Source organism: Neomonachus schauinslandi, chromosome 4 (genome assembly GCF_002201575.2).
Source record: "Neomonachus schauinslandi chromosome 4, ASM220157v2, whole genome shotgun sequence".
In the NCBI taxonomy this organism is placed as follows: Eukaryota; Metazoa; Chordata; class Mammalia; order Carnivora; family Phocidae; genus Neomonachus; species Neomonachus schauinslandi.
Genome location: NC_058406.1, coordinates 53,846,780 through 53,869,763, shown reverse-complemented (window position 1 = coordinate 53,869,763; position 22,984 = coordinate 53,846,780). Strand labels below are relative to the sequence as shown.

The 22,984-nt window shown below is 36.1% G+C and overlaps 1 protein-coding gene across 1 annotated transcript in view; it reads right to left on the bottom strand.

Annotated features, from left to right (window-relative positions):
* The window catches only part of MIER1 (MIER1 transcriptional regulator), a 65,633-nt gene that overhangs the window by 11,756 nt on the left and 30,893 nt on the right, over positions 1-22,984 (bottom strand). Inside the window, 7 exon segments of the mRNA XM_044914534.1 lie at positions 1,116-1,210; positions 2,331-2,412; positions 3,362-3,513; positions 15,892-15,964; positions 18,234-18,298; positions 20,870-21,002; positions 21,568-21,729. Coding sequence (XP_044770469.1) covers positions 1,116-1,210; positions 2,331-2,412; positions 3,362-3,513; positions 15,892-15,964; positions 18,234-18,298; positions 20,870-21,002; positions 21,568-21,729 — 762 coding nt within the window.

Below are 22,984 nucleotides of genomic sequence, written 5' to 3'. Positions count from 1 at the left end.
ATGTGGTGACAGACTATTTAGAACTCAATGAACACCATCCTAGACAAGCCATCACTCGAAACTCAGACGCTATCTTTAAGGAGTGTAAAGCCACACTCCTTGTCATTTATTTTTGCAAAAATGTGATATTTTTATAAACCTAGAAATTGCTTCATTTCCTCCATTTAAACTCTGAGATTTTAATTTTGCACATCCTAATTTCCCACAGAAACAACACATTTTTCTATTCTATATAATTGTATAGTTCCTATTAAAAATCTAACCTGATTTTAGTTTTAAGAGAATTAAACCTAGGGCGCCTGGGTGGCTCAGTTGGTTAAGCGACTGCCTTCGGCTCAGGTCATGATCCTGGAGTCCCTGGATCGAGTCCCGCATCGGGCTCCCTGCTCGGCGAGGAGCCTGCTTCTCCCTCTGACCCTCCCCCCTCTCATGTGCTCTCTCTCATTCTCTCTCTCTCAGATAAATAAATAAAATCTTTAAAAAAAAAAAAAAAAAAAAAGAGAATTAAACCTAAAAATAAATCTGGAGGTAATTATGAAGTTCTTTTGGGTATACATTGACACTGTAAAATTGATATTATTAATATGGAATAAATGAATCATGTTAAATAAAATTGTCAAATTATAAAATTATAATGTATAATAAAGCTGATTTATTGAGATATTCTTCTGGAAAATTAAATTTTAATTAAAGCCAAATTAAATATTAAGTATCTGATTTTAGACAAATAAATGTAGAGATATTTTAATTGTAAATAATGTCATGTTAAAAACATTTTGAAGTTTCAAGATTATTTTAAAGACCAGTCCTTTAAAAAATCTGTCACAAGTTTGTGGAAAAAAGCCTTAAGTAATTACATTGTATACACACATCCCACCCTGAAGTTGATTAACATATCTGCAAATCAGTCCAAACTTAAAGGCTCCTAATACCATGCACTGAAAACAGTCACTTGCTAAACAGATCCCAGAAAATCTTGGCAAGTTTATAATTCCCTAAAAATCAATATATTAAAACATTATAGAACCATTAACATTTGAAAGTAATAAAGATATAAGATGATCTGGGTTAACTAATTATCTTTTTATAAAAGAGAAAACATTATCATTACTTACTTTATTAGCCTGAATCAAATGAAAATCCTTTCCATAGGCCTTTAGCCCTTGTTCAAAATTTCTACACTCTTCTTCTGTCCAAACAGATAATTCCTCTGACAAAATGAGGGAGAAAACTATTAAAGCAATTTTCCCCTAAATATTGCATATAAACAGTTATAAATAAAAATGTAAGTTTCTAATAACAATAAGGGAAGTATTTTACTCCTGAGCTCTATTATTGATGGCTGCAAAGGATGAAGTGACAAAAATTCTGTATTTAATAAAATTTTGGATGATTTGCTCCCTAATTCTTCAACCTACCTTGGACCACTTTCTCCTTTATGATCTAACTATACTAGCCACCTTTCAGTTCCTTAAATTCACTATGTTCTTTCTCACTTTAGATTTTGTGATGCTGTTCCCTTTGTCTACAATCATTTTCTGCCTCACCCCCTTTTCACCTAATTTGTTTACATTCTAGCAAAAGTATCATTTTGTTCTATAAACTTTCCCTAACAGCCTCACTCTTTCCCAAAATTAGGTTAAGTCCTACAGCAATAAATTTGAAGTATACCCTCTAATTCTCCTTGGAAGAACTCGTAACTATTTTTCAGCTTCCCTACCTAGCCTCTAAGCACCATGAGGGCAGGACTCTGTTTACAATTATGTCCTCAGAACTCAGCAGGTCCTCCAATTTTTGTTGAATGAGTAAGTATCTTGTTTGCTATGTAATGTTATATAAATAGTGTTCTTAGTGAAGCAGGGTGGGACCCAGTTTAGAGTAAAAAAAAACAAAAAACTGGATTTATTTTAGTTATGACTTCATTGCTTATAAATTATGTTTGTCCCAGCAAAGTTACTTCAGAGACCTCAGTCTCATCATTTTTGAAAGTAACAATTGTCACACTCCAGAGTTCATAGGGCTATTATTAACAAGATCAAATAAGAAAATATTTAATAAAAATGCCTTGAAATTGAAAAGCATCATGTATTTTTATTTTAATTGCCTTATTTTCCCATAAAGAACAAACAGCCTTAATCCCATTTCCCATAATGCTTGTGTTATATACAAGTTATTTAACAAGTTACAAGTTATTCATTATTCAGCAAATATTTACTGATTTCAGAAAGATCAGTATTATTATTAAACTTAGGATATACCTACGCAGACTTAAGATCTTAAGCTTATTTTCTGCTAAGTCATGAAAACAAAAATGCATTATTTACGTTTACCTCTAGCCGCTTTTACATTAAATCTTAATCTTCTCAATGCTTCTTCTGTGTCAAAATTGCATTTAACCAACTCATATAAAGCCTAGAAAAATAAAAGCCATCAGTATGTGACCCAGACTATGAAAAGTTCAAGGGTACAATTTCTTAAAAAAGTAAAAGCTTTTCCTGAATCCAGTATTTCTTTTCGTCATTTCTGGAAGACAAATAATTCTAGTGAATGAAACACAGAGAACACTAAAGAACAACAAATTCAATCCTGATAATTAATGCTTCTAAATACTTAGGAAACAGGATAAGCAAATACTCTAACTTGGAAGCCACAGTACCTCAGAAACAAAAATGAAAAAAACTATTTTATAAAAATCACAAAACCCTTCTTTTTGGCTTTTTGCGGTTCCTTTTCTAATTTTAAACAAATCAGAAAGAAAAGCATTGATGAAAAAAGGTTAAAAAAAAAAAAGATAATGCTGTTATTAGGTTCACAGTAGACACTGGTCTACTATACCCCTGATAACTTCATTCCAGGTATGTATTCCCTAGCTGATATCTATACGGTCTTAGGGATATCCAAAGGAACTTCAAAAATCCTAATAAGAAGGATATACAGGCAAAAATGAGATACCATTTTTGTTTATTTTAGCTGAAATCATACTAATGAAGCGAGTGTGTACGCAAGCTTTTTCAGATGCCCTGTGATGACAGTATAGGAATTTTGGTGGCTAGAATAATAACAGAGAATGTGACAGCATTTACATCTATAAATGTAAATATATAAAAATATATATGGTTAATTTATTTTGGGAAAACTTTTATTTCTTTTTTAAAACTGAACTATATAGTATAGAACTGTATTACATTAGCTCCAGGTGTACAACACAGTGACTGGACAACTGTACACGTTATGCTATGCTCACCACAGGGGTCACCATACAAGGCTATCACAATACCACTGACTATATTCCCTATGCTGTACCTTTCCTCCCCATGACTTATTCATTCCATAATGAAACAGTTACTTCTTACTCATGTACCTGTTCATTGTCTTTTATGTGAGATCCTTCAGGAATTGCTTCTACACCTTTCTCATCACCTGTTCTTCTAGATGCATCCTTAAGAAATACAATCACTTTATCTTCCGGTAAGTACTCAGGGTCCCACAGGAGCTGATCATCATTTTCATACACTAAATTAGTAAAACATAATGTTAAAAAAAATGCCAAAAACTGTTCAAGTTTGTGTTAAACCACTCTCACTGAACAAATAACTCACACTTAAGAGCCAAAATGTTGATTATCAAGAGGTAAAATGTGGTCCTAGTATTTGTCTAACTTTGTTCTTGGACCATATTTACAGCCTAAGTGATTCAAGCAATCTGAACTGAGAGATACCATTTGACAGCTCTTTCACAGCAAAGCTAAGATGACTTAGCTTGAGTTTACCACGTCCAAGCTCTCTTCATTTGAAAAGTACCACCACTCCTTACCATCTGTATGACCTTGGGCAAGTTACTTCCCTGCTCTCTGCCTCATCTGCAAAATTGGGATAACAACACTATCATACAGGGTTGTAAAGATTTAAAGCACTTTAGAACAATTCTGGCACATATTAAGGTTCAATGGATGTTAGCTATAATTATTAATTTTGAAATAGGAGGTCTAAAGGAATGCACACCAAATGTCAACATGGTTTATTTCTTGGTGGTAAGATTTGGGATCATTTTTCTTACTTTTATATTTTTTTCTATGAAGCTTAAAAATGTATGTTCATAAAACAAGAGTCTTTCCTTTCTTAAAAGCATTTAGCTTTCATCAGAATTTCCATTAGAATAAGATTAAAGCCTCACTGCCATCACAATTTTAAAAGTGAAAGGAAAGGAGGAAAGCCTAAGATGAAAGCCTTGTGCAATTCCAAATGACAGGAAGATGGAAATGCAGACAATATATTAAGGAATAGTCACAAGATAGAAAAAACACCAGAAATGTGGCACCATTGCAGCTAGGGGAAGAAAACGTTTCAAGGAGTACTAGACTGGTTAAATGCTGTTAAATGGCCAGTATGAAAACTGAAACAGGTACGCTGGCTTTACTAACAAGGAGGGGAATGTTTCAAGAGCTGTTTTTGTGCAGAGACGGAAGCCCAGGCCACACTGGAGATGACTGAAGAGTAAATGGAAGGGGAAGAAAGAAAGGAGAGAATTCTTGAAAAGTTTGGTTATAAGGGAGGAGATGGGGGTAGCAGCCAGTGAGGAAGTATAATTGAAGAAAGTTTCTGGTTTTGTTGGGTTTTTAAACACAGGAGACAATGATTTAAATGCCAATAGGAAGGAGCCAGCTGAAGAAAAACTGTGAATTTAAGAGATAGAGGATAACTGACAGTGTCAAAGTTCCTTGTGTTATAAAAAAGGAATTAGCAGCTAATTAAGCATCTCCAATGTATAAGGCACTACGTTAGGTGTTTTCATATAAATTATCTTGTCTCACACTCCACCCCAACTACACACATATACTTTAAAATATCCTTCTACCTTTCTGTTCCCCAAAATAGATACTATTTTTTAAAGTACAAGGACAGGGGAAAAGATGGCAGAGGAGTAGGGGACCCTATTCCAACCTGTCCCTTAAATTGAGCTGGATACCCACCAGGCCACTCTGAACACCCACAAAATCAGCCTGAGATGTAAGAAGATATATCTGGATCTCTACAAACAGAATATCGCAGGCAGTTGGTTTCGAGGTATGAATTGGGGAGCCATGATTCCCCGGGCACATATCCGAAGATAAACAGAAGGGGGAGGGAGCTGTGGGGATCCTACACTGCCAGTGAGTGATAGCCTCCTGTGCTGGGGATAGGGCACAGACTCGCAGACCGCTAGTGGCAGGGAAAGGACTTTAGGGCAGCACCCCCCAGACTGAAACCTGGAGCTAGAGCGACAGGCAAGCGAACTGGGGGCAGCTGGTGGTTTTAGAAGCACAAAGGGCAGAGACGTGCCCCGACCTGGAGGCGAGGACTGGGAGCGCTGCGGAGGGGCGCACAACCCAGGACGCTGCAGTTTATAGCAGCAGAGACAGAAACAGAGATAGTGTGGCGTGAAGAGCCCACTGAAGAACAGGCTGTGATCTCTCCATTCTGAGGCAGACAGAAATGGTTTCTTCTGCTCTCTCAGAAGAGACGCGTAAAGCCACCAAGGAAAGCCGCCAGAGAACAAAAGCCCCCAAAACAGTTTTCACTGAGCCCACCCCCTCCACAGTGGGGCAGGGCAACTCCGCCCAAACAGGGTTGCCTGAGTAACGGTGCAGCAGGCCCCTCCCCCAGAAGACAGGCTGGGAGAACAAGAGGCCAACAACCCTAAGGTCCCTATAAGACAGGTGCATCTTGCTTGGGTTGTGGTCAATAATCTGGACTCTGTACATTGCCTCAACCACCCCTCAACAGACTGACTAGGAGGAGGAACCCCCAAAATAGGAAAGACTCAGAGACTGTGACTTCTGCCACAGATTTACAAATGGTTACAGATATAACCAAGATGTAGGAAATGGACTTCAGGGTAACAGTTATGAAGACAACAGCTAGAATGGAGAAATTGATTAATAGCAACACAGAGTCTCTAAGGGCAGAAATGAAAGCTGAACTGGCAGAAATTAAAAATGCAATCTAATCTAGATACTCTAACAGTTAGGGTAAACAAGGCAGAAGAACAAATTAGTGATCTAGAAGACCAATTGATAGACAAGAAGGGAAAAGAGGAGGCTTGGGAGAAACAGCTCAAAATCCATGAAAACAGAATCAGAGAAGTGACACCATGAAACATTCCAATGTCAGAATTATTGGGATCCCTGAGGAGGTGGAAGAGAGAACTAGAAGATATATTTGAGCAAATCGTAGCTGAGAACTTCCCTAATCTGGGGAATGAAACAAACATTTGTGTCCTAGAGGCAGAGAGGACCCCTCCCAAGATCAAGGAAAACAGACCAACGCCCTGGCATGTAATAGTAAAACTCACAAACCTTAGAACCAAGGAAACCATCTTAAGGGCAGTTAGGGGGAAGAGATTCCTTACGTGCAGAGGGAGGAACATCAGAATAATGTCAGACCTATCCACAGACACCTGGCAAGCCAGAAAGGGCTGGTAAGACATATTCAGGGTACTAAATGAGAAGAACATGCAGCCAAGAACATTTTATCCAGCAAGGCTGTTATTTAGAATGGATGGAGAGATGCCGAGCTTCCAAGACCGTCAGAAACTGAAAGAATATGTGACCACTAAGCCAGCCCTGCAAGAAATATTAAGGGGGGGCTGTTCTATAAAAGGAGAAAGACCCCAAGAGAGATACAGAACAGAAATTTACAGAGACAATCTACAGAAACAAGGACTTCACAGGCAACATGATGAAAATAAATTCATTCATTTTTTTTTTTTTAAGATTTTTTATTTATTTGACAGAGTAAGACACACTGAGAGAGGGAACACAAGCAGGGGGAGTGGGAGAGGGAGAAGCAGGCTTCCCGCTGAGCAGGGAGCCCGATGTGGGGCTCAATCCCAGGACCCTGGGATCATGACCTGAGCAGAAGGCAGATGTTTAACGACTGAGCCGCCCAGGCGCACAACAAATTCATTCTTTCAATAATCACTCTCAACGTGAATGGCCTAAATACTCCCATAAAATGGCACAGGGTTGGGATGTCTCCAACATGGGAGCAGCCAACTACATAAGCCAACTGTTAACCAAAATAAAGAGTCATATTGATAATAATACGTTAATTGTAGGAGACCTCAATACTCCACTCTCAGCAATAGACAGATCATCTAAGCAGAACAACAACAAAGAAAGAAGAGCTTTGAATGACACACTGGACCAGATGGACCTCACAGATATATACAGAACATTCCACCCTAAAACAACAGAATAGTCATTCTTTTTTTTTTTTTTTTTTTTTTTTTTTTTTTTTTTAAGATTTTATTTATTTATTTGAGACAGAGAGAATGAGAGAGAGAGAGCGCATGAGAGGGGGGAGGGTCAGAGGGAGAAGCAGACTCCCCGCCGAGCAGGGAGGCCGATGCGGGACTCGATCCAGGGACTCCAGGATCATGACCTGAGCCGAAGGCAGTCGCTTAACCAACTGAGCCACCCAGGCGCCCCCAGAATAGTCATTCTTCTCGAGCGCACATGGAACTTTCTGCAGAACAGACCACATAATGGGTCACAAATCAGGTCTCAACTGTTACCAAAAGATTGAGATTATTCCCTGCATATTCTCAGACCATAATGCTTTAAAGCTGGAACTCAGTCACAAGAAAAAATTTGGAAGAAATTCAACACTTGGAAGCTAAAGACCACTCTGCTCAACAATTTTTGGGTCAACCAGGAAATCAAAGAAGAACTTAAAACAATTCATGGAAACTAATGAGAACGAAAGCACATCGGTCCAAAACCTATGGGATACTGCAAAGGCGGTCCTAAGGGGGAAATACATAGCCAGCCAAGCCTCACTCAAAAAAACAGAAAAATCCCGACTTTACCAACTACCTTTACACCTTAAAGAACTGGAGAAAAAGCAACAAACAATGCCTAAGCCACGCATTAGAAGAGAAATAATTAAGATCAGAGCAGAGATCAATGAATTAGAAACCAGAAACACAGTAGATCATATCAAAACTAGAAGCTGGTTCTTTGAAGGAATTAACAGATCTATCGATTGGCCACTGGCCAGACTTATCCAAAAGAAAAGAGAAAGGACCCAAATTATTAAAATTATGAATGAAAGGGGAGAGATGACAACTAACACCAAAGAAATAGAAACAATTATTAGAAATTATTATCAACAACTATATGCCAATAAATTAAGCAACCTGGAAGAAATTGACAACCTGAATAGGCCAATAACCAGTAACAAGATTGAAGCAGTGATCAAAAACCTCCCAAAAAACAAGAGTCCAGGGCCTGATGGATTCCCTGGGGAATTCTACCAAACATTCAAAGAAGAAATAATACTATTCTCCTGAAGCTGTTTCAAAAAAAGAAACACAAGGAAAGCTTCCAGACTCATTCTATGAGGCCAGCATTACCTTAATCCCCCAAATTGGCAAAGACCCCATCAAATCGGAGAATTTCAGACCAATATCCCTGATTAGTATGGATTCCAAAATTCTCAACAAAATCCTAGCTAACAGGATCCAACAATACATTAAAAGGATCATCTACCACAACCAAGTGGGATTTATCCCTGGATGCAAGGGTGGTTCAACATTTGCAAATCAATGTGATAGAACACATTAATAAAAGAAGAGAAGAACCATATGATCCTCTCAATTGATGCAGAAAAAGCATGTGACAAAATATAGCATCCTTTCCTGATTAAAACTCTTCAGAGTATAGGGATAGAGGGAACATTCCTCAAGTTCTTAAAATCCATCTATGAAAAACCCACAGCAAATATCATCCTCAATGGGGAAAAGCTGAGAGCCTTTCCCTTAAGATCAGGAACACAAGGATGCCCACTCTCGCCACTATTGTTCAACATAATACTAGAAGCCCTAGCAACAGCAATCAGACAACAAAAAGAAATAAAAGGTATTCAAACTGGCAAAGAAGAAGTTAAACTCTCTCTCTTTGCAGATGACATGATACGTTATGTGGGAAATCCAAGACTCCACCCCCAAATTACTAGAACTCATACAGCAATTCAGTAATGTGGTAGGATACAAAATCAATGCACAGAAATCAGTTGCTTTCTTATACACTAACAATGCAATTGTAGAAAGAGAAATTAGACAATCGATTCAATTTACAATAGCACCAAAAACCTTAAGATACCTCGGAATAAACCTAACCAAAGAGGTAAAGGATCTATACTCTAGGAACTACAAAACACTCATGAAAGAAACTGAAGACACAAAAAGATGGAAAAAACATTCCATGCTCATGGATCGGAAGAATAAACATTGTTAAAATGTCTCTGCTGCCCAGAGCAATCTATACCTTCAATGCCATCCTGATCAAAATGCCAATGACATTTTTCAAAGTGCTGGAACAAACAATCCTAAAATTTGTATGGAATCAGAAAAGACCCCGAATCGCCAAGGAAATGTTGAAAAATGTTGAAAGCTGGGGGCATCACGCTGCCTGATTTCAAGCTATATTACAAAGCTGTGATCACCAAGACAGCATGGTTACTGGCACAAAAACAGACATATAGACCAATGGAACAGAATAGAGAGCCCAGATATGGACCCTCAATGCTATGGTCAAATAATCCTTGACAAAGCAGGAAAAAACATGCAATGGAAAAAAGACAGTCTCTTCAATAAATGGTGCTGGGAAAATTGGACAGCTATATACAGAAGAATGAAACTTGACCATTCTCTAACACCATACACAAATATAAACTCAAAATGGATAAAGACCTCAATGTGAGACAGGAATCCATCAAAATCCTAGAGGAGAATATAGGCAGTAACCTCTTTGACATCAGCCACAGCAACTTCTTTCAAGATACATCTCCAAAGGCAAGTGGAACAAAAGCAAAAATGAACTTTTGGGACTTCATTAAGATAAAAAGCTTCTGCACAGCAAAGGAAACAGTCAACAAAACAAAGAGGCAACCCACAGAATGGGAGAAGATATTTGCAAATGACACTACAAAGGGCTGATATCCAAGATCTATAAAGAACTTCTCAAACTCAACAGCCAAAAAACAAATAATCAAGTCAAAAAATGGGCAGAAGACATGAACAGACACTTCTCAAAATAAGACATACAAATGGCTAACAGACACATGAAAAAATGTTCATTATCATTAGCCATCAGGGAAATTCAAATCAAAACCACACTGAGATACCACCTTACACCAGTAAGAATGGCAAAAATTGACAAGGCAATAACAACGAATGTTGGAGAGGTTGTGGAAAAAGGGGAACCCCCTCACACTGTTGGTGGGAATGCAAGTTGGTACAGCGACTTTGGAAAACAGTGTGGAGGTCCCTCAAAAAATTAAAAATAGAGCTACCCTATGACCCAGCAATTGCTCTACTGGGTATTTACCCCAAAGGCACAGATGTAGTGAAAAGAAGGGCCATATGCACCTCAATGTTCATAGCAGCAATGTCCACAATAGCCAAACTGTGGAAAGACCAAAGATGCCCTTCAACAGATGAATGGTTTAGATGTGGTCCATATATACAATGGAATATTACTCAGCCATCAGAAAGGATGAATACCCAATTTTTACATCAACATGGATGGGACTCGAGGAGATTATGCTAAGTGAAATAAGTCAAGCAGAGAAAGTCAATTATCATATGGTTTCACTTATTTGTGGAACATAAGGAATAGAATGAAGGACATTAGGAGAAAGAAGGGAAAAGTGAAGGGGGGAAATTGGAAGGGGAGACGAACCATGAGAGACTATGGACTCTGAGAAACAAACTGAGGGTTTTAGAGGGGAGGGAGGTGGGGGGATGGGTTAGCATGGTGATGGGTATATTAAGGAGGGCACATACTGCATGGAGCACTGGGTGTTATACAAAAATAATGAATCATGCAACACTACATCAAAAACTAATGAGGTACTGTATGGTGACTAACATAATAAAATAAAAAAAGAAAAAAAGTGTAAGGACAATCTAGAAAATCTTCCGTAGTAAACCTCATCCCTTTTCTAACCTGCTGGTACAATCCTCGTCAAACTCTAAATTGTAAATATAATAGAACTGCCATGATAAAGTGAATCTGTATACACTACTGATTTTTGTTCTCTGCTTAGCCTCTCTTCACCCAAGGGGGGAGACTACAGTTTTTACGTTCTTGAGACTGATGGGTAGAGGGTGGACAAGTCCTTACAAGGAAGCCCTAAGAAACATGGAAGGTGGGTCCCTGAGTCCTCAGTGTTCTCCCACTTAAATATCCCTATATTGGACTTATGAAACAAGCACAAATGACCTGGAAGATATTTCTGGAATTATTCTGTAAGTTTCAGATAGCCACAGGATACAGATATCCTATTTAAGCTGAGTACACAAACATCAGCAGATGGCGCCAAATGACAAGCCAGACCCCTAGAATTGTGACAAGACAGCCAGACAGGCTGACCCTGAGAATACACCTCATTTTATACAATTATAATATACTGAAAAATAACCATGGATGAGAACAATTAGCATTTCCACAGAGAATAAACCACACTGCCTTTACTGGTTTCAGAAAGAGACCAAATTATTTTCCACTTAAGTTTCACTCTAAATAAAATATGACTTTTGACTGTGCTCTAAATAAAACAGGCAATACAGTGATTTTTATTAAGTGTCTGTTGTAGAACAACTAAATGCCAAGAAATCAGAATATAAGAACACCACCACTACGGTAAAACACACTAAACTACAGAAGAGAAAGAACATCTAACGAAGAGAAAAGCTCTATAAAAGCAACAAAAAGAAACAAATACCCTTTATTATAATTACATCAAATGACTTGAACATGATGGATTTCAAAAGATCATAATCACTGAAATCTAGTAACATCCTCTGAAACTACTGCTTTCTAAATGAATTACAAAGCCTAAATATTAGAATCTTTAAAAAGCAAAAACAAATATACAATGGTGGATACAATTTACGTGATTATAAATATGTGAGAGTTCAGAAGACAGGAGCACGCAAGTTAGCTAGGGAAGTGCTTATTATGGCATTTTAAGTAACATATGAAGCTTGTCAAACAAAATGGGTTGTCAAAATAATTCAACAAAGTTCACTAGGTGTGTGTGGTTGGGGGGGTACTAATGTAGAAAGCTGAGAAACCACCACCAAAAAACCACAAACTTCTGCAATCTGGGAATTTAATTCCCAATGAATAACTTTGTATTTGTTAACTTTCAGTCTTAGTAAAAAAAAAAAAAAAAAAAGTGTTATTCTATTTTTAATGCCTAAGTAAAAATTCAATCTAATCAATACATTATGAGGATGAAAATGCAGATCTGTAATCAGCTATGGTATAATAATGAGGTTTACAACAAAAATTCCCATGGTCTTAAAAGGTCACATTATCATTAATGACCTACATTTTAAGTTGTCCTGCTGAGCTTTTCCTACGTATAAGCTAAATGAACTGCCTTTTTAACATTATCATCATCAACTAAGGATAACGCATGTGTACATTTTCAGTAACTTAAGAATCAGTAATTTGTCAAGTGTTCCTTAGAAACGACAATTTACATGGTCCTTTGCTATTTCTATTCACTGCTTCCTAATTCCTAGCCATCATTTCCTTACTCTAAAACTCCGTCATGCAAGCATGAAAATTCGACCAGGAAATACCTTAGCTCCTTTCTCTTGACCTTCATCCCTATAGGTAGCCCAACTAATTCTCAATCAATCTAGTCCAGGGTTCTCAACTTCAGCAGTACTGACACTTTGGGGGCAGATCTTAGCCGGGGTGGGGGGGGGGCCTCTTTTCGATCTAGGATGTTTATCAGCATTAAATTCAGTCTTATCACAAAAGCTGCAGTGTTCAGTTCACACACGGAACTGAAAAATCATGCTTTTCATCTACTCAACACTTTCTCTGGGAATTAAATCCTTTCCATCTGTTCTGAGTGGGGCTGACACCCTGGAGCCCCAAGAACAGATAAATGAGCCAAGGCAAGCCAGAACATTCACTCTTCTCTCTGGTCATGGTAATTACTTCTGGCTGAGTATGACTCAAGCTAAGTCAATAGAGGTTCTCTCTAGGACTTTTGCTGGAGCAAAGGTGGATGCCAAAGTTCTCATTTTTGTTGGTTCTCTAGCTACAAGGACAGTGTAAAGTGTAAGCCAGGAGCTCCCAGTAGCCATCTTAGCTTGTCTGGCAATAAAGGAAAGAGGTCAGAAAGGGGAGGAGGGACAGCTGATATAATAACCCCCAAATCCAGTTATATCTGAAGCCACCCAGAACCTTCCAGTTAAGCAATAGGTAGATTCTTTTTTGCTGAAGCTAACTGAACTGGATTTTTGCCATTTGTAAGTAAAACAGCATAAACTGGTGCTTTCTGAAAATCTGAGTAATAATAAAACCTAAATAATGGATAAGATTATCATCCATTGAACATTAAGGCCACTCACTGAGCACTTACTATGTGCCAGACACTATGTTGTTAAAGCTACACCTAAAAATATTAACATGTAAATCCTCATGACAGGCTCTGTAAATAAATGCTCTTTTATAGCTATTTTATAGATGAGGAGAAAAAGAAGTTAAGTAAACATGTCCAAGGCCAAATGCCTATGTACTGATCAAAGTTTAATGACTCCATATCAGTTCTGTTAACATTATTCTGCACCTACCTAATAACTCAGCCACCAAATGTTTACTGAGTACCTATGTAACAGAATCATACTAGGCATTAAGGATACAAAAATGAATAAAGAAATGATTATAATATACTGTGTTAAGTGCTAATTTACATAAATTTATGAAAATGTTAATTGTGTAGTTGAGATTGTGTAATAAAGTTCAAAGGAAAAGGACTCAAACACAACTGTAACAAATCTTGTTTATATAATTGTTTGAAATAGAAGTGATAACTGATGAGGAATATATAAGCTGCATGGAGTCTAGTAAAAAAGAAATCAGATATCAGAGGGAAAAAAATTTATCAATGTCTTTCCAGGATACTCAGTAATAGGGTTTCCTTGTATCAATGAAAAAATTCTAATCCATTTGTGTCAAATAATTCCTACAGTGAAGGTACAAAGTGTATTAGTTTTGTGGCATTTTTATCAAAATCACTCAAACCAAATGCTCTCCCTTTTGAATGTGTGCTCACCAAACGAATGAAAAATATCTTGCAAACTTTATCCTGTAAGGGAAAGAATGCACTAATCATCAGTATCCCTTTAACAGTTGTTTTCCAACGGTGTAGTTTACATAAGTTTCACATGAGTTTGGTTTGTGTGCACCACCCTAAGTGGTGACAAATTCTGGGTATCATGACAAAAGTCTGAATTCCTAGAAATACAAAACTGAGGAAAGTCCCTCTACCACAGTGGCCCCTCCAATGCAGTATCAGCCTGCTAAATCTAGTCTGATCCTCACACAATCTAAAATGCTTAAGTTCACACAGTGAGAAAGCTTCATAAATCATACCTTTCCTGAAAAAAAAATTATGTATGATTGCTTTCTAAAATTATAATAAAACTAAAAGCATTAAACCAAAATTTAAAACAGTGAAAATCAGAGATCTTGATTATTTACTTACTGTGATATCTGACAATACAAACATAAAAATAAAACATATTAAGAGGTAAGTAAAACTACCTTTAGCTCTAACACTAACCTGCCACCAAGATATTTTCCTACCCATATACAAAATACAAAATTTTCTAAGATAGACATTATTACTTTTCATAGTCAAAACTTTTAAAAAATTTCATAAATTAGAACTAATGTCTAACTTTTGGTTCTTTAGTTGGAGAAAGAACTCAATGGTGAACACGTGCTAATCATTGTATAGCCTATAAGCAAAGCATAATATTTAAAATTCAATTACAAAAATAAATACAAATGACAATGGTTCACTTATTTTTGCACACAATTACAATATAATGACAAAACATATGCAGAGAATTTCACTATATAACAAAGTCACTCCATATTGATACCTTTAGTGTCCTATATATTGCAGGAATTAACTTGAAAGTGAACACAAATTATTACTGGTGTGTTAAAACATTTTTGCATCACTAGAATTTACTGGCCTGTGGTGTTCCCTTAACTGCCTCTATTTACTGCTTCCCTGAAAGCAGGTACTTACTTAATATATAAAGGAAGTTTCTGGAGAGAATACTAAAAGGGAAACAAAAGAATTCTACAACTCTGAAAGGCTCTCCATACGTAAACTGAAATGTGAAGAAGACAACTGAAATAAAAGAAATGAAGAAAGATTTCTAGCACTGAGTGATCTCATACTACACATAAACTCATTAAAAACACACACAGAACATTCTTTCTGGAACTCACCCAAAGGGAATAATCTGAAACAGACCTAAGCCCTCAAGTATTTTATGTTACTGGAAGTTTAAGTATTTATGACTTACCTTACAATTTTAGATAAAATGATGGCAAAATTATGTAAAATATAAGTATAGAAGTTGTTTCCCAAATTTTACAAATAAACAAATATCAAAGTACTCAATTTCAGTAATATTAAAAGTTTCAACACTTAAAGTAAGCTTTTTATATCATTGTTTACTTGAGTTTTTTTAAACCTAACAGCTTCCCTTGACATAAAATAACCTTTTAAATTTAAATTATACAGGTTATAAAAGGGTATATTTAAAATATGAAAAAAAAGAAGTAAAAAGCTGGGATGTTTTATGTCACTCAGTATCAAAAAGGTATTCATTTTTTTCTTGCTAGATTTCTATGGACAAACTGAAAAAACAGTAAACATATTTCTTCTTACAGAAATAATGAAGAGTCCTCTCATCTATCAGTGGGGTAACAAATGGTCATGATCTTATTCCATTATAAAGCAACAGCTTTATCACTTCAAAAGCATGAATGCACGCTGTATAACTTTATTAATAACCCACCTTTTTCATTTTCTTTGTATCTACAAATGCCAACTGGAATCTCTGCTTGAAACATGGAGCCCACCATAATCTCCTATTTAAAAATAACATGACACATTAGTAAGATCTAGTAACACAGATTTTATATCCATTTTCTAGCTTTACCATCTTCCTGGGTAAACTTGTTCATGGTTTCTCTGTCATAAAAGACACAACCAATTAACTACCTCAGAGGAGTATTGTGAGGATGAATGAGTTAATAATAGATAAGAGCTTGGATATGATTGGATGAAAACATTAGTAATAAAATGGGGTATAATGCAATATAACAATGAACACAAACTTAACTTCAAAATATGGAGAAAAAGCAATAAAAATGAATTCTTATAATTCAATTAATAAGATAACTGCAAACACCCTGAAAAACAGAAAATCAAATTCGGGTACTTTAAGGTATTTATAGTCTAAACTATGGACAATGGGTCAGCATCATCAGAGTCACCTGGGAAATTGTTAGAAATATACATGCTCAGGTTCTACCTGAGACCTACTGAACCAGAAACTCTGGGGATAGGACTCAGCAAGTAGTGTTTCAACAAGCTGTTGGGTGATTCCAACATACACTTCAGTCTAGAACCACAGATTTGAGGTAATGAAAGTAACAAAAAGGGTTTGTATAAAGCTCAGGAGAGGCGAAATGGATGAAACTCCAAACCAAATGGATAAGCAGGTTAGTGCCTGATTTTCATAGTCAGAACTTTTAAAAAATCTTGACAAATTTTACTACAACAAAATCATACTGAAACAAATAGTCTGGATTTACTGTAGCCTGTTTTATTACATAATTTTCCTGGGAAGGGAATAGTCCCCCATGTTCTCCCTCCTCTGAGCTTCTGTTCCTTCATTAAAAATAATAATTCAACACTTACTCAAATATTCTCTTGTATACTTCAGACACAAAAACAATTTAAGTTGAAGAGAAAGTTTATGAGAACAGCTTAAGAGAAAAGATATATAAATTCGAATATATGGTAGAAAGTAACAGTTTAAGATAACTTCTAAGGTTTTTAGCTTTTTTCCTACTTTCTGCACGGTATAGGAATCAGAAAAAAACTGGAGTAAAGAACGCTTGCCCAAATGGGCATAAATAGTGGATAACTCTGTAATCCTTGTTTTCAGTCTTCAGCCCCATCATTCATTCATCATTCACTCAAATTAATTAACACACACTGCACTGGGCTAACCTTCCCTTTCCATTCTAACCCACACCTTCCTTTACCATTCTAACATACTGAGAGATGTCTCTCTTTTATTTTTTGTCTATACATATTTTTTAAAATTTAAATTCAATTAACATAATGTATTACTGGTTTCAGAGGTAGAGGTCAGTGATTCATCAGCTGCATATAACATGCTCATTACATCACGTGCCCTCCTTAATGTTCATCACCTAGTTATCCCATCCCCCCACCCCCCTCCCCTCCAGCAACCCTCAGTTTGTTTCCTATGATTAAAAATCTCCTGACTCAGCAGGGAGCATGCTTCTCCCCCTGCTCATGCTCTCTCTCTCTGTGTCTCAAATGAATAAATAAAATCTTTAAAAAAAAAAAAAAAATCAGACCAAGGAAAAGAACAGCAAAAAACACAAAAAATTCGAGTGAGCTATCTCAATAAGAATGATATCATTTCTTCTAAATAAAGGATTTGTTCTAATAAATTCTACATGACATTTGACACATTTTTCTAGTACATTCATCTGCTTCGCAACAGCTTAAAAATTAATTCTTCTACTTACTTAACTGTATAACTAAGTTGTACACTTATACAATTTTATAATTAAAAACTTATGTCAATATATAGTCTTTAGATTCATTTTAGAACTTATTATGCATAGTTATAGAAAAGCTCAAATCTGTCTCTTCACCCAATATATTTTGAGTTGCAAATATCTACATTAATATGGGATGGAAAAACTTACCTAAATTATTAAACAAAATCTACTTAACAGAACCAAAGCCTCAACTGCTTTCCCGAATATGTAAAAAAATTTACTTTTGATACTTTTTATAGTGCAACAAAAATCTAAATTAGCACTAGTTCAAAATTTCAATTTCTGTTGTTGGTTTGAGACTGATTTGCTCAAAAAAGTCAAATTCTTTCCATATCATTATTTTATTTTATAAAAAAATAAGTATTTTTCTTACCTCAATGTATTAAAGGGAAATCTGAACATCTACCAAACCTTTAAATGTCACAAAAGGGCTTACCTCAACTTTATCAATATATAGCTAGTAAAATAATAATACTTGCTTTTTAAAAAATATTAATTTACCTAAACTTTGGGAAAATATGGCTCTAACTACCTTTTTCCAGTCTTCTGATGGAATATAATCTTCATCTTCTTCAGATTCTTCTTCTATTTCACTATCTACAATAAATAAGACAATATTACAAAATGATTGTTTATCCTGTCCACATCTGTATATCTGTATATTATTTTTACATCTACCATCAAACATTTAAGTATGCCTAAAAGTATTTGCAAAAATAGGACCAAGATATTTCTGATCAAATAATACCCTATTAGTTTAAAACAAAGCAAAACAAAAAACCCATAAGCCTTCTGGGACAATTCTAATTTTAGGAAACTGTATTCTCAGTAACTGATTTCCCACAAAAATCTAAGAAAAAAATTGAATTAGCGGGTCAAGATAATCTGTTCCTAAACCTAATTCTTTCTTCCCTAATAAAATGAGAATTTGGACAAAACAAAAACTGGTTTCCGATCAATGCTCCCTGAGACACTGAGAAGCTTGTAGCAACACTTTACAGAGAGTGTGAAGGGAGGCTATGTATGAAGACCTCCATCCTCCCCAACCTCTGATTTATTCAGGAGCAGGCAAGGTGCCATTTGTTTACATTTTGGAGTAAAAAATGTATTTACATAAAGGGTAGGAAATTTGAAAACTATTACACTGTCAGCATCTTCTCAACTGTAAAATGGAATATAAAGTTCAAAAGGGTAGCATTACATATAAAAATTAAATCTTCCTATGGAAAAGTTAAGATATGAAGTATATATACAGCTTCCGTGCATACATCATAACTAAAATAGCAGATCAAAAGTATGAAATAAATACTGTTTTAAGATTCAGTCACTTAGGGGCGCCTGGATGGCTCAGTCGGTTGGGCGTCTGCCTTCGGCTGGGGTCATGATCTCAGGGTCCTGGGATCGAGCCCTGTATCAGGCTCCCTGCTCAGTGGGGAATCTGCTTCTCCCTCTTCCTCTACCTCCCCCCCCTCGCTCATGCTCTCGCTCTCAAATAAATAAAATCTTTAAAAAAAAAAAAAGAAAGATGCAGTCACTTAGCATCCCACTTTTAAACAAACTTTGGCAATTTACCTAAGAAGAAGAAGGAAAAATACCAGGCTTTCCCCAAACTTAATATTAACACAATAATTTCAGCAACCAATCTCTCCTTACACTGATACACTTTTCAACTGGACCATATCTTTGATCAAAACTCGCAATAAAATATCATTAGCACTACATTCACTTCTAAACCAAATATGTATCAGGACTCATTCACATGAAGCAGTAGCCATGTTTCATCAGTTTTTACACTGCTCCATTTCATGAGAGGTTACTGTTCTTCAAATGTTTTTCTTTCTATTAAAGCACAGAAATTCAGACCCCAAGCTTAAACCAGTAACACTAATGGTTGCCTTTTTCTTATCAAAGAACGGTCATCCAGAGTAATGATTCCTGCTTAGAATGAAACACCATGGAGCAGATAAAACATGCAAATATTCAAGGAACATACATTAAAGGTTGTCTCAACTACTGCACATCTCTGACTAGATCACGATCTGTAGTAAAATTAGGAGAGTTCTGTGTATAACATGTTCTTACCTCAAGAGGAAACCACTTCTTGAGAACTGGGAGCCACTGATTAGAGAAAGCAATACTTATGAAATAGCTAAAAATGGCTAAGAGGCAAAGAAAGTAGAAAATGAAAACTGAGAAGACTAGAAGAAATAAAAAAGATGACTATAAGACAAATTAAAGTATTGGGGGAAAAAAAAGGAACACATTTTTCCCCACAGGAGCCTGCCATTCCATTTGTAGTTGAGCCCATGGAGGTATTCTTATTTCTTCCTTTCTTGGGCACTGCATTAGACCTAAAAATGTTAACTTTAGGGAAAAAAATCGATTGACTTTTTAGTGGACATAGATGTTATTTAAGTAATCTCTACACCCAACATGGGTCTCGAACTCACAACCCCAAGTTCAAGAGTCATGCTCTCTACCAACTGAGCCAGTCAGGTGCCCCTGGAATGTCATCCTTAAGAGACACATGCGTAGACTTCAATATGAGACAGCTTTAAGAAACTCAGAGCAATTTTATGGAGCCAATAAAGCCTCTTGGAAATGTTGGCCTGATACCTTGCTTATAGAGCTCCCCACAGCCTTACCAGGCCCTGCTAACAAACACTAGCTGTCTCTGCAGAAGTTTAGACTCAAGGTCAACTATATGGTTGCAGCCTATGTACAAGCAAGGCCCTGGATTCCTTACCTGAGAGGATGAGCCTAAGACTCCATCCAGGTTATACCAAGCTCTCAAAGCATGCCCATAGCCCCTTCTCCTTGTCCTAAGATAACCTCCTGACATCCGGGACTCAATTTTGCCTCATTCTGATGTCAAGTCTCCAGCCCAAAGTAAACATGGGAATATATGGTTAAAAACAAAAGAAGAAAAAGAAAAAAAGGAACACATTCAAAATAAAGGAGTATAGGGACACAACAATCTCTGCAATCTACTCATGGACAATGGGGCTTTAGCACTGCTAAATGAATTAACCTAGAACAAAACCCATTACTGTTCAGCCAGATTTCAGAGTAAATGAATCCAAACAGACGAGTGAAAAAGAAACAGCATTTTACATCATATATTAAATAGTAAAAATTATCCAAACAATAGCAACCAATGACACTTACTAGTATCAAAATATTTACATCGACGTGGGCGGATTATTTCTTGGGCATCTTGAGAAGCAACAGATTGTGATGGATCATCATTGGAAGACTGAGTTTCATCCTCTTGACCTGATGAGTCCTTTATATTCTCTTCCTGTAGAATAATAAATTAAATTTCCTTAAGATGTAAGGAAAATTACTGCAGATGAAAGGTTACAGTATTCCAAATACAACTAGAAAACTAAAATACACTAAATGCAGCACAGTGTTCTGGATTGGAACCTGGAACAGAAAAAAGGACATTAATAGAAAAACTGGTGAAATCTGAATTGTCTATAGTTTAATTAATAGTATGGCACCAGTGTCAATTCTTACTTTTGATAAATACACCATGGTTACATGAGATGTAAACAGGGAAAGTTGGCTGAAGAGTACATAGGAACTCTATGCTATCTTTGAACCTCTCTATATAACAAATTATTTCAAAAGAAAATAAGAAAATTGAATACAGAACTACCAATTAGCCTTTAATACTTAAAAAGAGTAGTATTTTTTTTAAGTTGGTACAAATTTATTTAGAAGAGGCCCTGAAAAGAAATCTGGAATGACACAGATAGAACTATTACTTTTCAGGAGATTATAGGGGACTTCCAATATTAATAAGTTACTACTTCAACAAGAATAAAGATTACAATCTTAATAAATGTGTATAACCTTACTTTATTTTCCCCACTACAGCCACTGTTATCATCATTATCAGCATCTTCATCATCTTCACCTTCTTCTTCCTCTTCTTCCTCCTCCTCATCTTCTTCAGGTAGTCGAATAGTAGTATCATAACCATAAAGACTGAGAAGTTCATGAATTGGCATGTCTCCTTCCTAAATAGACCAAATAAAAAGTTAATTTCTGAATAAATGAATACTTCATATTCCTGTAATTCACACCTTCATTCACAGAGAATATCCTTAGAACTGTATCAAGAATTCTCAAATCATAAAAGGTGAACGAAAACAACTCTGAAACCCAGGAAAATCTTAGTCTTTCAAGAATTTCTATAAGAGACTAACCAATTCTAATCGCTAACAACAAAACCTTTAAGTATAATAAAAAAGTGAAAGTGGTGTAGAACTGTTCTGTGCCATCAATTCAATAAATGTACACGGGCAGTTAACACTATGAATAGATGCACACACTTAAGAGTACCATACATAATTTGGGAGTGGGAAAAAATAATTAGAAAAGAGACTGGAAATTAAGTTAACAAACTCAAAAAAGGAGGTGAAATTCACAGCCCAATCCAAACACATTAAAAGAAAACTGTAATGATACACAGGAATAACACTGGATTCCATTAGCCAGATGTTCTTTTCTAGGGTTACCTAAAATTATACATAAAATCCTGTCATGCAACCTTTGCTAACTATTTTACAAAATTGTTATATAACCTCCATCTCACAGATGAGGAAACTAAAGCTCAGAGATTAAGCAATCTTTCCCCAAATCATACAAGTTACAAGTAGTAGAACCAGATTTCAAGTCTAATTCTAAAAGCCCATACTCATCAGTACATCATACTGCCTCAGCCAGGGATCACCCCTAACTCCATAAAAAAATACACCCTCTGAGGATGAAATGAAATATCCACATGCAATGAAATGAATCAAGTTTTCTATAGAAGGTATTCACTCTAATTAGTAATCAAGTGATATAAAGTTCAGGGAAATTGGGAGAGCGTTCTGATTATAAAAAGAAAATTTAATCCAAATCACCTGAATGTACTACACACATTCACACATGCCTTCTTTCCACAACCCTCTACCCCACCTCTCTTTTGAGAAAAATTTAAGGCAGTTTAGAACCTACAAGAAGGGCAATCATGAAACAAGACCTGTTTTGTATTTCTCCAGCAGTCTTGTAGCATTATTCATGGACAGAAATAAGTCGCCCATGTGTTAAAAACATTGTTCTAGTAGAGATGGATACATCAGATTGGAAGATATAACCTAATGACACTAGGCACTTAGATCCTACAACTAACTCCCATCACTCAGAATTTGTGTACGAGAAGCAACTAATGTTTGTAATTTGAAAAAATTTTGTTATAGAAAGAGGTAGGAAGAAAATGCTGTTTAA